We start from the raw sequence: 17,216 nt of genomic DNA, 5'->3' as shown, positions 1-17,216 counted from the left end.
AAGAAAACAGTTATCCTAAAACAAGCAACAAAGATTCACCTTTTCTTATAAGATTAATGGGTTTCCAAATGTATGATGTCTTGCTTTTAGGTAGATGTTTTCACTGGTTTCTGATGATGTATACACAGACATGGAAGAAAATCATAGGCTGACCAGATTTATAGCTAAATAAATTTTTGCTTTAAGATTCTGTTGCATGGATTAATGTCACCCAGGAATAAGATTTCTGTGTTTATATTAGAAAATTTTGCTCATATGATCATTATGTTTAATTTTATCTATGCCTTTTATGAATACTTAAAACACATATTTAGAGTTGCAGGAGACCAAATTTTAGAGGAATAGCCAAATGGTAGTTTACTAAATCAGTGTTGAAATGAAATTGGACTTTTGGTACAAAAAGCACAAGATAGGAAAATATGGAAATCTTCATCTTATTTTTATATTAAAAATAATTGCAGAAATGAAGTATGGGAAACTTGAGTTGGTTGCAGTTTATGTGGTTAAGTCCCTGTGCATTATAATTGTCCATAATTCAAACAAAAGCAGTTGGTAGGATTGCTTTTAAAAATGTCTTATATAATGTTATGATTTTATTTTATTCTTTCACATTTGGAAATTTGTGTTCAGGTTAATGGGGAGGAGAAAAAAAAATAATGAACTTTTTAATGCCGGGTCTTCCTCCAGCATCTAGAAGGGTTTAGGAATCTGGAGAAGGTGCTGCGTCTAAATTAATAAAGGGAGACTAGAAATATAATATAAATTTGTAATCCATGGGGGAGCCAGAGGAGGGCTTAGCTTCAGTAACCAGGTTCTCTGAATCTCTGGACCCCTTGCTCTTTATTAACACAAATTGCCCTAAGGCAAAGTAGATACACATATCAAAGGCTAAGGTTTAGTATACAGTAGGTATTGTCAGTTTTAGGGGAACTGCCTTTGACTGTTCAGGTGTTTGGCCAGCAGGAGGCAATAACATGTAGATTAAAATGCCCTCAGCTGTCTGGCAGCAAGCAATCATTTATGTAAATTCAGGTTTGGGGAAATGCTTTTCAGCCATTCCAGCAGGCAACAATATATATATTCAGCCCTGCTGAATCCTCAAGGTAACATCAACCTTTTGATGAAACTTCTTGCATTTATGACTGGCTGAAATTAGCCTCCAGCAACTTATTAGAAAGCATCTGGAGCCCTAGCCAGTGCGGTTTAGTGATTAGAGCATCAGCCCAAGTATAGAAGGGTCATGGGTTCAATTCCTTGTCAAGGGCACATACCTGGTTGCAGGTTTGATCACCTGTGGGGTGTGTGCGGGAGGCAACCAATCGATGTGTCTCTCTCACATTGATCTCTGTCTCTTTCCATTCCCCCTCCCTTCCACTCTCTCTCTCAAAAAAAAAAAAAAAAAAATCAATGGAAAAAATATTCTTGGGTGAGAATTAACAAAACAAAACAAACAAATGAACAAAAAACCATCTGAAAGAAGGGGACTAGGATGAAAATAACGTCATATGAGAAAGAAATGAAGGAATTGTGAAAGGTCGGTTTGAAAGATAAAATATTTAGTGTGTATACTTGTATATGTTCAGTATCTTTTGATATTTAAAGAATTGCTATCTATAAAGGAAATAGTGTAGTAATGCAGAGTTACTGAGACCAATATTTTGGAAATAATTAGAGATAAATTTAATTGTTCAGTAGTAGAACAGGCAACTTCGTAAATAAAAGATTCTCTTTTATTTAAAGTCTCTCAATATCAGATGAGGAATGTGGAGAAGGGAATTTTATATGTGGGATGTGGATAATAGTATTAGACCATGTCAAGGTTCTTTACCACCTTAAAATCCTGCAATGCAATGATTCTGAAAAATATTAGAGACTATTTTCTATATTTGTGGAATTCTTCCAGTCACCACTTAAAGATATTAGTATTCCTTCATTTTTACCTGGCTGGTTTTCTATCTCTAAATGGTTGGGTTATTAAGTCAGATTTTGGCCCATAAAACCACCTCTAAAAGGGTCTTGGTTGTTTGTCTTTATCTAGAATGATGTGCTCAAGAACAGTGTAGATGCTCTATAAATACTTGTTTTTGTAGAAGAGTGAATGAAGTAAGCTACATTTTTAAAACGTTTCTCTGCACTCTGGTTTCTTTCCTATGACTTGTAAACATACTCAATTCTCTATAATAACAAAATTAAGCCTTTTAGATAATTTCCCACTTCTAGCTAGCCTATCTTTATTTTCTTCTGCACGAAGATCCTGGAAAAAAACACTCTACCCACACTGTCTGAACATATTCTTCATTCCACGGGAGTCCCAGTTCTGTCCACATCACTTCATAGAAGCTGCTGTAGCAGAAGCCATCGGTGACTTTGAAAGTCAAAGGGCCTCTTCGATCTGATTTTATTTTTCTCTCAGTGGCATCAACCCTGACAGCTCCTTGCAGGCCATTCTCTCTCCCTCTCTCCACTCTTGTGCTCCATGCTCTTTTCTGTTGTTCATGCTGTTTCTGTGGCCTGGCATGACTTTCCCTCTGATTTTCTCATATCTTGTTAATTCCTACGAACCTTGAAGACTGCTTATATGTTATCATCTCTCCAGAGGCTCCTCTCACAGTCTTTGGCTGTACTCAGTGCCTCGTTCCATGGTTCTCCTGTCCATTGAGCATATGTCTGTCACTGAGATGACCACATTGTACTGAAACTATCTGTTTATACCCCGTGTAGTGTGAAAACCTCAAAAACTAGTCTCTTGGCACAATGCATAGCATGCATAGAAGCATTCAATAAATGCTTATGGAACCAAACTGAACTCATCTACTCTTTCTAACTTTTTGACAGTTTGTCCTCCTTTTGCTGTCTTGTTTCTCTTACATTGATCGTTAATATGGGGGGTTAGTAGGGTCTTGTTCTTTCTCTAGTTTCTTGAGGTGTAAAATTGGTTTGTTTATTTAATATCTTTTTTTTAAATGTCAGCATTTATCACTATAAACTTTCCTCTTACTATTGCTTTTGTTGCATTCCCTAATTTTGGTATGTTGTGTTTTCATTTTCATCTGTCTTGAGATACTTTAAAAATTTTTCCTGTGATTTCCTTTTAAACCCAATCATTATTAAAGAGTGTTTTGTTTAGTTTTCATATATTTAAGAATTTTTTCTGTTTTCTTACTATTACTGATTTATAGTTTCATTCCATTGTGGTCAGAAAAGATACTTGGAATGATTTCTATTTTCTTAAATTTAAGACTTGTTTTGTGACCTGACATGGAAGCTGTCCTGGAAAATGTTTCATATGCTCTTGATAAGAATGTGTATTTTTCTGCTGTTGGGTAGAAAGATGTTGGCCAAAAGGTACAAAATATTAGTTATTCACTGTGAATAGATTCTGGAGATGTAATGTACAGTAATGTAGTATAGTTAACGATAATGTATCGTACACTTGAAATTTTCTAAGAGGGTAGATTGTAAGTGTTCTCACCACAAAAAAAAAAAAAAAAACAACACAAAAAACACAAAAAAACAAAGAAAAGAAAAGGGAAAAGAAAAGAATGGTACTCTGTGAGGTAGTGAGTATATTAATTAGCTTGATTACAGTGATTATTTCACAATGTACACATGTATCTAAACATCAAGTAGTACAGCTCAAATACAGCCAGTTTTTATTTGTTCATTATACTTCAGTAAAACTTGGGGAAAATGTTGTAAAACTGCTCATATATCAAATGACACAAAAATATATTTTATCTTAAATTTAAAAAAAGAAATCAGTGTACTCTTTTTGGGCTTAGTTATTACCTAGAATAGAATATTAGTTATTAGACACCTTAAATCTAGCTTGGCATTACATCATAAACTGGTTGGCATACTTGATCTTGATATGGCAAATGTCATGTTTGTGTGATAGCGTTCTCTTTGAAAGTTTTCAAGGAATGGAAGCTTGCTCTGATTTTACATTTGCTTGCATTTCACAAATTGTTAACTTCAAGCAGCAAACTACTTTGATAATCTCTTCAGAGTATGCTCACTAGATTAGCCAGGGCAGATGGTTGTCTGTTAATAATTCAATAATTAACTTTGAAGATAGGTACGACATCTGCCTACTCGGGCAATAAATTAGTTAGAGGAAGTAGAGGACGTAAGATTCTGAACTGTGGTGAGGGAGCATAGTCACTTGTCTGGAAATGTGAATATCTGTGTTACTTGTCTTTCTCTGCCTTTATTTGCCTCTATAACCTTAGGTGAACTAACTCAACCTCTTCTAGAATCCATTTCTTCATCATTAAAATAGACACATGTTCTCTCAATTCTGTACATCTGTGAATCTGTTCCAAGTTCATTGTTTTTCTTTTTCTAGAATAAGTATATGATTTGATAGCATGTTTTAATGTTTATGACTCTGGAATTTATTCCAATTTATATTCATAGTGAGTGAAGCTGACTCTTCAAATTCATTTAGTGAAAAAAGTTTTCATTCTAAATTAGTGAAAAATTTTAGTGTTTGAGAGGAAGCATAGCAGTTAAGACTTCCATACTATGATTCCTGAAATGTCTACAAATTGTTTGGCCTCAGACAAGTTACTTAACTGCTCTCAGCCTCAATTCTCTACTGTATAAATATAAATATTAATTGTACTTTCCTTATGTGGTATTAAATTGGTGAATCCATGAAAAGGCCTTAGAATAGTTGCCAGGATATAATCCTATCTAATAATAGACAAATATGCAAATTGACCATACCTCCGACACACCCACAAGCCACGCCCACCAGCCAATCAGAGCAAGTATGCAAATTAACCCAAACCAAGATGGCTACAGCCACAGAGAGCAAGGTTTCCTAGGTAACAGAGGAAGCCAAGCTTTCCGCCTGCCCTGGCCAGGCCTAAGCCTCCACTCAAGCTACAAAGTTTCAATTATAGAAGGTAAACAAATTCAAACAAATGGCGGCAGAATGGAGCTTGAGAGAGCAGGCCAGGGTTGCCGCCGGCAACAGGGGAAGCAAAGCTTTCCACACACCCTGGCCAGGCCCACACGCTTAAGGCAACAAAGTTTCAATTATAACCCCAACACAAATGGCTACCAGCCTCGGAGGGAGCCCCAGGCTTGGCTCTGCTCCAGGCTACAAAGTTTCAATTGTAGAAGGAAAATAAATTCCAGATACCAGGGCCTCTGCTTGCGTTGCCAGGAGGCGTGGCCCGCCTGCAAACCACCACAGGCCCCTCGCTCAGGCCGCCCCACGCCCCAAGGGTACCCCACCCTGATCAGGGACACCCTTCAGGGCAAACCAGCTGGCCCCCACCCCTGTACCAGGCCTCTATCCTATCTAATAAAAGAGTACTATGCAGATTGATCATCACTGCAACACACAATATAGCTGCCCCCATGTGGTCAAAGATCCTGCCCCCATGTGGACACAGGATGGCCACCACAAGATGGCCAGAAGGAGAGGGCAGTTGGGAGGCACCTGGCCTGCAAGGGAGGGCAGTTGAGAGGGACCAAGCCTGCAAGGGAGGGCAGTTGGTCCTCCCTTGTGACCAGGCCGGCAGAGGAGGGAAGTTGGGGGCAAACAGGCTGGCAGCAGAGTGGTTAGGGGGTGATCAGGCTGGCAGGCAGAAGTGGTTAAGGGCAATCAGGAAGGCAGGCAGGCAAGCAGTTGGGAGCCAGCAGTCCTGGATTGTAAGAGGGATGTCCGACTGCCCGTTTAGGCCCGATCCCAGGGATCGGGCCTAAACGGGCAGTCGGACATCCCTTGAGGGGTCCCAGATTGGAGAGGGTACAGGCTGGGCTGAGGGACAACCCCCCTCCGTGCACGAATTTCGTGCACCGGGCCTCTAGTAATACAATAAAAGGCTATTATTAGCTATTGTTGTTATTTAGAAATATGAATTTATTCTTTCCCGGAATAGAATTATACAATATAAATGCCAATCTTTCATTCCCGTGTGAGCCAGTCACTAATGTTTGAATTTTCAGATACTCGACATTTCTTCTTTCAGTCTGGTTGTCCTCACAAGCAGTCATCACAGCACTAGAGCAGCTCCCTTGGAGCCCATTAATTCTCTCTAAGCGCCCTGCAAAGGAATCAGCACACAGGATGTGTTGATCCTGCTACCACCAACTTTGAAGAATGAGAGGCAGATGTGGAAAATAACCCAGTGGTCTCTCTCTTCAAGAGTCTGTTCTTTTAGAGTAGAACTTGGGAGAGAAATAAGAGTGGCCTTGAAGTCTTTCATCTGTGAATAATGCAGTTCATGGTTTACCATTACCCATACATTTATAACCTTTCATTTTTATTTTTTGATGAGCTTTATCATTACTAATTTTACACTGTATATATACATATATATGTATGTATGTATATATAATACATATACACATATATGTATATGTATGTATATATACATATATATATATATATATATATATAAACTTCAGAATATTAAGTTTGATAATCTCTTATTGAATGCTCTTTTTCTGAATGCATAGGAGGAAGGAATAGTTTAGATAATCTTGTCTTTTTTCTCTTTATGAATGATTACTGTGAAAATTAGCTCTACTCTCTCCTTTATTTGTATAGGAATCAAATAAGATAATGTATGTGAAATGAGTTTGAAGTCTTCAAAGAATATGATATATATGCATATTATATATAGTAAAATATTACAGCTTTACTTACACATATTTTACACATATTTTCAAAATATTGATAACTATTACTGCTGTATATTCACGGACAGAACTTTAAACATTCTCGAAGTTTGAACATTTCATATTTCAAATACTGAGGATAAGAACTACTTCCAGATTGTTTTTGTATTGAACACTCTTGTGAAATTATCCCCAGTGTATCTTTAATGCATATGTCATCTACTTCTGTCAATGCTGCTCTGGACCCATAGTCTTCATGAAGTCATCCTATAGTGTATTTTCCTCAAATGGACCCTCTGGATGCTTAGACCCTTCATTTTAACATTATAATTTTACCTGTATTTATTGTAGTTATCTTCTTTTTATAAGAACTTTGCCATCTCACGTTAATCTGTTTTGTCTAATTTGATTATCCCTATTTCAGGGAAAGAGATTTGCTTCTTTCAGGCAGAGGGATATGTTACTTCATTTAAGTCTAGTAGGCACAGTGTTGCTAACTAGTGCGCTCAGTAGGCACACATCATAGTCCTTTGTTTTCCCCGTCATGTAATGGAAAATGATAGTCTTTTAATGTAGTATATCACCAATGTCCTTCTCTGTATCTATGGAATGAGAAAAAACAGTGACTCACCTTTTTCTCTGATTCAGGCCATATAATGTGATTTTCTCAATTGGGAAAGATTGTAAAGCTGATACCAGCATCTTTTAGATTTCTCTCTCACTGGACCAAATTGTACAAAGTTATTTATTGTTCAGTTTATTTTTCTCTATGTGCGCCTGTGTTTTATATTGGCGCAAGCAAGTTCAGCTATTGTCATAGCTCCATCAATAATATTTATTGGTGCCTATCTTGCTAGGGACTGATAGGGGAACAGAATAAAAATCAGATGCAATCCTTGCACTGAAAATCCAGACAATATATTTAAAGAGGACACTATAAAGGACAGAAAGCAAACAAATCATGACTAAAAAATTTTTTACTCTATGTAATATGTGAAAGATATGAAAAAATGTTCAGAAACTACAATGAGCCATGGCTTGTGATAAATACTCTATATTTAATTCTTGTACCTGTTTGGATGCAGTTTTCTGATGATAGAACTCAATGAGGATCCAAGAAAGTAAATAAGTTGCTTTAGGTCACATAGCTTGTAAATGGCAGAATTGGGATGCCACTCTGACTGAAAAATACGTCCACCAGTTCCTTAAGGGAAGTTTATGGACTATACTAGACAGAGAAAACTGTGGATAAGACAGTACAAATCATAATAGTAGCTACTATTGATTGAATGTTGGGTAATAGGAACTCTTCTAAGCACTTATATACAAGGCCTTAGTATATTCTCTCTCTTCAAACCCATGGGGTAAATATTTGGAGCCCCTATTTACAGCAGAAACTGAGGATCAAAGCCATTAAATAACCAGATGGAGCTAGGATTTGAAACAAGGTTTTCTGGCTCCAAGATCAGTGCTCTCTTGCTACATTTTAGAGACGAACAATTGGGAAGCGGTTAAGAAGCACAAACTACATGGCCAGAACCAGTGGCCTGAACATTAAAAAGGCAGGATGATAGGGATTCGGGTGGATATTACAAGAAAGAAGTAAACAGGATGTTGGACATAGCTGTGATGTCTTCAGTTAGGACAACTTACATAATGGCAGTTATCAACTGAAATACTGCAGTAGAGCCACGACTATTGTGCTGGGGAAATGGTACTTTTGATTTTGGTAATGTTGAGTTTAAAGGTGCTACTCAGACATTTGCATGCTGCCGGGAACCAGGTTTGAAGCTCAGAAAAACTTTCAGAATTACAGATGTAGAAAAGTTAGTAATTTAATCCCTAAGGTGATGAAGATACTCAGAGAGGTGAAGATTTAGAAAGGGGCACAATGTAAATTGAGAATGAAAAATTGGAGAGGCTGTAGGAGAATCAGAAAAGCAAGGTGTCCTGAAGACCAGTGGAGGGGAGGTTTTTCAGAAGATAAGGCCTCAGCAGTCTGAGTGGTACAGAGAGAGGTCTGGCCAGGCAGCAACTGAGGAGAGTTTTGTCATTAACCACCTTTATGAGAGCAATTTTATAGGAAGGTTTATTGTGTTTATTTTGTTTTGCTTTTTAACATGGGAACATATGTGCACATTTGAGGACTTTTTTATGTCAAGGATTCAATCGTATGGAGGAGCCAGGCTTTGTACAACCGCAGGCTGAATGGCAGTATACATGCATATGGAATAGCCACCCTGTATTTTCTGGGCAGAGAGCTGGAAGTGTGATAAAGCAAGACGCCATTTAATTTCTCTGCTCACAGCAAAGTCTCACCATTCACTATAAGTAAAAAGGAAACCACCTTAATTGGTCCCTCTAGTGCAGAATAGCAGAGTGATTGTACATCAGCATGGAAGAATTCAGAGATGAAAGCTAGAAGTCACGAGCCACCAGCTCTCCTAGTGATAAATGCTCCCTGTGACTGCTGAGAATGGTAAATATGTCAGAGTCCCTAATTAGCTCAGTACTGGTCCTGCAAGATTACCAGTTCCAGTGCTCTGCTTCGTTTACCTGGCATCAATACTTCAGAGTTAAGCATCTTTTTAGTGAGACAGGTAGACTCTTATGACCTAGGTGGAAGCAATGGCCTGTTCACTGGCTCAACATGGCCAACTCTCAGAGCTGGAAGAAGGCAGGGGAAGAACCAAACCAAAAGGGATAGATAAATTTCTCTTAAATTTTTAAAAAACATTATCAAGGTATAATTGACAAAAAATTGTAGGATCTTTAAGGTGTACATTGTGATGAGTTGAAACACATGTAAATTGTGACAGCATTGCTCCTATCTAGTTAATTAAAACATCAATTGTCTCATTTATTTACCTGTTTGTTTATTTTTGGTGAGAATATTTAAGTTCTACTCTTGAAAGTTTTAATTATACAATACAAATCTTATAGCTGAAAGTTTGTATAAAAGAGATAGTTTTAGATTGAGTCAGAAATACACACATCTTTAATAAATGTAAACTAGAGGCCCGGTGCATGAAATTTGTGCACGGGGGAGTGTGTCCCTCAGCCCAGCCTGCACCCTCTCCAATCTGGGACCCCTCGAGGGATGTCCGACTGCCTGTTTAAGCCCGATCCCAGATCGGGCCTAAATGGGAAGTCGGACATCCCTTTCACAATCCAGGACTGCTGGTTCCCAACTGCTCGCCTGCCTACCTTCCTGATTGCCCCCGACTTCTTCTGCCTGCCAGCCTGATCACCCCCTAACCACTGCCCTGCCAGCCTGATTGATGTCTAACTGCTCCCCTGCCAGCCTGATTGCCCCTAACTGCCCTCCCCTGCAGGCCTGGTCACCACTAACTGCCCTCCCCTGCAGGCCTGGGTTCCCCCCAACTGCCCTTTCCTGCAGGCCCGGTTGCCCCCAACTTCCCTCCTCTGCTGGCCTGGTCACCCCTAACTGCCCTCCCCTGCAGGCTTGATAGCCCCCAACTGCCCTCCCTTGCAGGCCTGGTCCCTCCCAACTGCCCTCCCCTGCTGGCCATCTTATGGTGGCCATCTTGTGTTCACATGAGGGCAGCCATCTTTGACCACATGGGGGCAGCCATCTTGTGTGTTGGAGTGACAGTCAATTTGCATATTACTCTTTTATTAGATAGACTTTCTCTGAAAGGATCTTGGAGCCATAGCCTTGGAAAAATCTTACCCTATTGGGTCTGAAAGCTAAAGCACATTCTTAACTAAAGAAAGGGAGGACTCAACATAAGGAATTACAACTCTGTAGTATCTACCACAGAAGACAATAAAGAGAGATTGTCAAAGTGGAAAGCTTATGGAATGTATTAATTCAAAACATGTAAAATTGCTGATATTTGACTGGTTTTGTTTTACAAAAATGACAGTTTCATTTAATCAACTAATAGGAGTGACATGAAGACAGGCTGGTTGAGGATCTCAGATTGGCCACTAGGTTTTTGGTTTTTGAGTCTATCTGTAGCCCTTTGATGGAGGTGGGTTAACAGGATTGTATAAAGGGACATCCATCCTGTGGAGAAGAAAATGAACAGATGTTATAGTCTACCTACTTATCTATCTGATTCTAGCATCATTCAAGCTGTTTCTCAGAGCTAAACACAGGCTCTCATATACCTGGAAAATTTTTAGTTTATGCAGTCCTTTCCAGATTTGACAAAAGCTCTTAACTTCTATCACTAGGGAAATGACAATGTACACATTTAAAAAATTTTTCAAAATATTCCTGAAGTCCAGGTCACGAACTCTTCATCTAGATACAATTAAGATAAAATCCTCCTGAGCAGTGATACAACCAAACTAAAACCTCTGATGACAAGGATAGCTCTAAAAGGTCTCCGGGCAACACAGAACTAGCTGCTGGGCTAGGCAAAGATGTAAACGTTATTACATTTTTGGAAAAAATAGCAGGTGCTAGGTCTACAATTCATGATATGTATGTCCAGTCTAGAGTCTGGGTTATAGATCAAGGCATAAAGAATGTGAAACAATGAGGTACTTCTCCCAAATTACTTTCTCACTATATGACCCCAATAATCAAATTGCAATTATTAGTACATTATTTTATTAATATTTAGATTGGCTCATTTATTTATAACAGATAGAGAGAACCAGCAAAGGCTGGTATTAGATTCTGGGCTCCTCCACTAGGGCAACCGGGCAGGCAGGTATTCAAGAATAATGTAGTGTCTGGCAGTGCCTCCTGTCTAAGGACACTGGTTCTCAATCCTGGCTACAGGTTAGAATCGCTTAGCGCTCGCATAAACCATAACAATGCCCAGCCCCAACTCAAGGCCAGTTAGGTTCGGATCTCTGGGAGTTGGGACTAGGTACTGATACTTTCAAAAGCATTCTAAATGATTCTGATGTACATTCAGGGTTGACCATCACTGGATTAGATGTTGGTATGGATACGATAAAGGAGGGTGATGCTGATGGAATGATGGGAAGTTTCTAGAAAATAACCAAGCAAGTTCATCTGATAGAAATTCTTAATCATCATATTGTATTTATAAATAAATTTTTCCCCCTTAAAAGGGAGCCTGCGTTAGTAACAAATTCTATGTCTGGGAGTCCTAAGGCTTGGGGCAATGATCCCTTGTAGCTTTAAAGCAGCAGTAATGTTTTCAACATTAAGAAAGTTCATGTGAATTATAGAAAGAAGAACTTTAGGGAAGAAAAAGCCCATTTTTGAAAGAGGTTACATACTCATTTGGTTCATATTTCAAAACCCACAAAAGAGTATAGATTGTAAATCTCACTTTCCAGTTTCCAGCTGTTCAATTTCTCTCACTGGGAAGCACCAAATCTTACATGTACAGTAGTTAATTTATATATAAAGTATCTTTTCTCCTTTTTTATACAAATGGCATTGTACAGTTGGTATGCACAATATTTGCATTTTGCTTTTTTCACTAAGTAATACATCCTCAAGTTTAGATGTATACCCAAACTCCCATTCATTGATAAAGGCAGGAGGCATGTAGCAGGAATTCAGCAAATGCCATTGCCAATTTTATTCATTACTCCTCCAAAATAAACAAGTCCACACTGCTACACCTGTCTGCTGAAATGAAATTTAAGACTAGTCCATAAGGATGGTGCTGTCTTCACCTTAGAAATGCTATAGAAGCATGCCTTTGGTAACATTCTCAGAAATGTTCTAAAAAAAAAAGACCAGGTGTATCCTGCCACAAAAAGAGGCAAAACTGCAGTTGACTCAAGTTTTTATGTTAAAATTTGAGAAACCACAAGTAGCTTTGACTCCAAGCTGTAGATAAATGGAAATCATGGGGTTATTAATAAAGTAAGTGATTTTTTTGCTCAAAGGTTTAGCTCTAGTGTTTTATATCTTTGTTTTGCTAAGTTGCTATAGTCTACTACTGTCCTGTGTTGAAAACGTAACCTCATTGGGAAATATGTGAGAAGTCAAGACATTACCTGTTTTTTTTTTAACTCAGGGCTTATCATTTGTGGCCCATAAACATTAGTATGTTGACTCATAAGTAGTAGAAACTTGTAACTGCGGGTTAATTTCAAGATATTTGGTAACTGTCTTGTTTTCAGTGCTTTGTAACATCCCACTAACCACTTTATAAATATGGGCAATTGATCGTCTATGAACCTCTGATGTAAAAATTTCATGATTTATAACAGCTGAAAGCTTATAACCTCTGCTTCGCCACTGTAGGGATTGCTTTTTGCCTTTGTTTTCTGGGCAGCAATCAACAGGGTAGACTTTAGGTTAGGGGAAGGAAATAAAAGCAAATGGTAAGAACATAGATTTGAGTTTTGAAGAATTTTTAAATTACTTTCACCTTTTAGGCATATTGCTGCTTTTGGTGTGTATGTTATTTGTTAAAAATCCCTACAATCTTAGAATTTTCTCATTTAAAATTTGAATAGTAGTTGGGCTCCTGCCACTTACTGAATACAGGTTCTGAAATTAGCGTCATTTTTCCTCTCCAGCAGTTCAGCATAATTAGTGTGTTACTGGTTACTTTAAAGGAATGATATTGCCTATTTGTGCGCGCGCGCGCGCGCGTGTGCGTGTGTGTGTGTGTGTGTGTGTGTGTGTGTGTGTGGCAGGAGGGCAGGAGAGAAGAGTATTCAATAAAATCAATAAGTTACTGAGTCACTTTCATTTAGAGCTCATAATGAAAGTGGCTTACAGGCTTTGCTTCATTTTTCTAAAGTTCTAGTGGTGATAGTTGTAAAGAACGTATGGGTCTTATATTTATTACTTTATTCCTTCCCTTTATTAGACACAAATAGTTTGTACCATCTGCTGTGTAATTTTTAATAATATTATGTCACACAAACACCCATAATGACCAGAATATAAGTCCCATTAGAGCAGAACCTTACCTAGTTTGTTCATAAAATTATTTCCAGCATTTAGAACAGTGTCTAGCCCATAGTAGGTGCTTAATAAATATTTATTAAGTGAATAAATATATTAGCACTACCTAATTTAGTATAACTTGTTTTTATGTGGATGACTAGAGGCCCGGTGCACGAAATTCGTACACTTTGGGGGGGTGTCCCTCAGCCGAGCCTGCACCCTCTCCAATCTGGGACATCCCTCTCACAATCTGGGATGGCTGGCTCCCAACCACTTGCCTGCCTGCCAGCCTGATCACCCCATAACCACTCCCCTGCCAGCCTGATTGACTCCTAACTGCTCCCCTGCTGGCCCGATTGCCATGAACTGCCCTCCCCTGCAGTCCTGATCGTCCCCAACTGCCATCCCCTGCCGGCCCGGTTGCCTCCAACTGCCCTCCCCTACCGACCCGGTCGCCCCCAACTGCTCACCCCTGCAGGCCTGGTCGCCCCTAACTACCCTCCCCTGCTGGCCTGGTCACCCCTAACTGCCCTCCCTTGCAGGCCTGGTCACCCACAACTGCCCTCCCCTGCCAGTCATCTTGTGGCAGCCATCTTTGACCGCATGCCATGGTGTGAGGGTCAATTTGCATATTACCTCTTTATTATATAGGATGGTTTCTGATGCAAGATCTTGCTCAGTGCTGCATAGTATTACCTGAAGTGTTTACATCATTCAGAACCTAATGTTTGTGTTAATCCACAGTTGTTTTGGGGAATAGTAAGTTCTTTACTATATCATAACATGTTTTACTTAAGATTTGAGATAAAATGGGAATCCATAAGAAAATAAAATTTTAAAATATATAAATAGTAAAGCAATTCTAAAATAAGGAAACATCATAATCATAGCCTTGAATGGTCTGGGAATGGACAATAAAATGCAAAATAACTGAACCTATTGAGATCAACAAAAAACATTGTAAAATTTTATGTAACCATCCTTCAGTGTCCTAATAGTAATGGTATGTTATCTGATTTTTAGACTGAGTAAATATAATACTAATGAAAATTTGGCACAGTGTCAGAATTGCAACAATCATTATAATTTTATATTATTTGTAAAAGTATGATAATGTTTCTAACTAATATTTCTAATACTTTAATCATTATTGTTATCTTTAGACATAGTTAATTAAAGGCATTGTAAACTACATCAAATTGTGCCCTCTGTGTAGGTAGTCAATGTGGGATAGCATTTTCATTATGATGCTCATATCATCTTTTAGTAAGTATATTATTGTCGCATGAACTTCGATTGGATATAAAATATCTTTCTTAATTGGAGGTCAAACTACTTTAAAATATTATCTCAGTGCTTTTAGCTTATTGAGGAAATATTAGATCAGTGATTTATTCTGATTTAGCAGGCAAGAAAATGGCAAGTCAATTGCATAAGGTCAGCTGACAAATCATTCCTTATGAGGTTAAGATCAAGTTTCCCAAAGTCACAATCTACTGCACAAGGAACTGATCAGTGCCTAAGACAGATCAAAGAAGTAAAAGTCAAATGTTTACCTTGTTTGGTTAGAAAGAATAAAGTTGCTGACTCATTTTTAGACCGCTGTGCTTAAGGCTTCAAAATGTGTTAGTCAAATTATGTACATGAGTTGCCAGATTGTATATTGTGTCAATGTGTTGATCTATATGAGGTGGTAATGAAATAAAATGCAATCAAGTCTTTTGGGATAGCTGGGATAATAAAAAATAAATTTCTAGGTGCAATAATACTTTCCTTTGTATTTAAAGAGCAAGAGAGCCCAGCTGGTATGACTCAGTGGTTGAGCGTCAACCTAAAACTAGGAGGTCATAGTTCGATTCCCCATCAGGGCACATGCCTGGGTTGTGGGCTCGATCCTCAGTAGGGGGCATGCAGGAGGCAGCCGAACAATGATTCTCTCTCATCACTGATGTTTCTATCTTTGTCTCCCTCTCCCTTCCTCTCTAAAATCAATAAAACTACATATTAAAAAAGGAGCAAGAAAAAAAGCAATAAAACATAAGGAAGTCCTAAAGAGCTTTTTTAATTAATGTAATTTTCATTAAAGAATAATAAAAACAACTATGAAAACAATAAAAGTAAAATCAAAGTCATGCCCTATCAATTAGAAGTGGATAGTAAATCTATATTATTGAACAGTTATGGTCTGCCTTATATTATCCTCTTTCATTTATTATTCTCTGTGGGAAGATCTCTAAGTTTTCTGCCAGCAAATTATTCCCTCCTTTTACCTTAGTTCAGTGTTTCCCAAGTGTGTTTTCCAGACCAAAAAATCCTTAGGGTGCTCAGATGGGATATGTAGTCAAAGAAGTTTAAGAAATGGTACACATATAACATATATTAACATTCCAGGCACGTGGATTTAGAAACACAGAAGAAGCAGCACAGATGAGAATGGATCGAAGAATAAGGGGTGTGGCAGAGCCAGATAGATTTTTGTGGGTCATTTCAACTTTTTACAGAATTATTTATTTGTTTAAATGACATGCTCATTTTCCACTTTGCAGAAACATTAGTTAAAAATGCTTTGTGTTCTTTTTAATTGCATCCTTTGTTAGGTTTTTATGCATGAATTTTGACTGGACATGTTTAATGTCATTTTGAGGCTGTGGAAAACATGCATTTTGGGATGTCTTACTGAATTTAAAAAACATTCATAGAATTTGCTATCCTTGAAGTGAGACATTCAAATGAAAAGGTCATTGCTCAGAAATCACTGTGATTCAGATTTTTCTCTCTTCTCAAGTATTTTAAGATTTACTATTGTCACTTGTAATAGTGATCATGGAAAAAAGATAAGTTAGCAATTGCTAATACCTAAGTTTCTCATTCAGCCTACCATACAAAACCATAGGTTTAATTTCTTATAAAATAGAAGACTGTTGGATACTATTAGTTTGAATTACAAAACTTGAGAAAAGAAAAATCGGAGTTTGCAAAGCTTTTAGGTTGTTGTCATGGGACAAACGACCTCTCTGATGCCTGGGCATTTGGTTTGTTTTATTTATGGTAGAACATGGGAATATTTTAAAAGTCAGATTTGTTGAGAGTCCCAGTTTATTAACATTTCTGTGTTAAATGTATAAGTATTGACCCGTCAATGAAATATGAGGCATTTTACCCAGTGACATTTTAAATGAATCTCATTGTAGGGGAAGCCTGTGGGAACACCAGATGCTGGCGCTTATTTCCGAGTGCTGGCGGAGCATGGAGTAGCTGCCTTGTTTACAGCGCCCACTGCAATTAGAGCAATCCGTCAGCAGGACCCTGGGGCAGCCTTGGGGAAGCAGTACTCACTAACAAGGTGAATGGGATGCACAAGGCAAATTACATCAAAAACTGCAATCTGAATGAGTAACTGAACATTTATTTTTTTTGGCATTGCAATATCTTCTGTGGAGAGAGCCAAAACATTCTGAATGATATTAAGAATGACTGTTCTAAACATATCTTTGAAACACTTGGAATTATTTTAATTACACCATGGATATTTTTAAATACCACATCATGCTTATTTCAGTTCAAATATTACCCAAATATTTTTAAAACTACTCTGCTTATATTTTTCTTAAAGTAAAATGCTGACTATAAATTAACATGCATACATACATGCATTTTATATAGATATATACTTATATAATCTATATATATATCTAACTCTGTATATACCTGT

General features: G+C 37.9%; 1 protein-coding gene across 2 annotated transcripts in view; it reads left to right on the top strand.

Moving 5' to 3' along the window:
* ACSS3 (acyl-CoA synthetase short chain family member 3) overlaps positions 1 to 17,216 on the top strand; it is a 178,123-nt gene that overhangs the window by 89,621 nt on the left and 71,286 nt on the right. For both annotated transcript variants that reach the window (XM_008143810.3, XM_054718823.1), the window contains one exon: positions 16,696 to 16,847. In XM_008143810.3, the coding sequence (XP_008142032.2) occupies positions 16,696 to 16,847 (152 nt within the window). The remainder of the gene's footprint in view (positions 1 to 16,695; positions 16,848 to 17,216) is intronic.

Source organism: Eptesicus fuscus, chromosome 7 (assembly GCF_027574615.1).
Source record: "Eptesicus fuscus isolate TK198812 chromosome 7, DD_ASM_mEF_20220401, whole genome shotgun sequence".
Classification (NCBI taxonomy): domain Eukaryota; kingdom Metazoa; phylum Chordata; class Mammalia; order Chiroptera; family Vespertilionidae; genus Eptesicus; species Eptesicus fuscus.
This window is presented reverse-complemented; position numbering and strand designations above follow the sequence as displayed.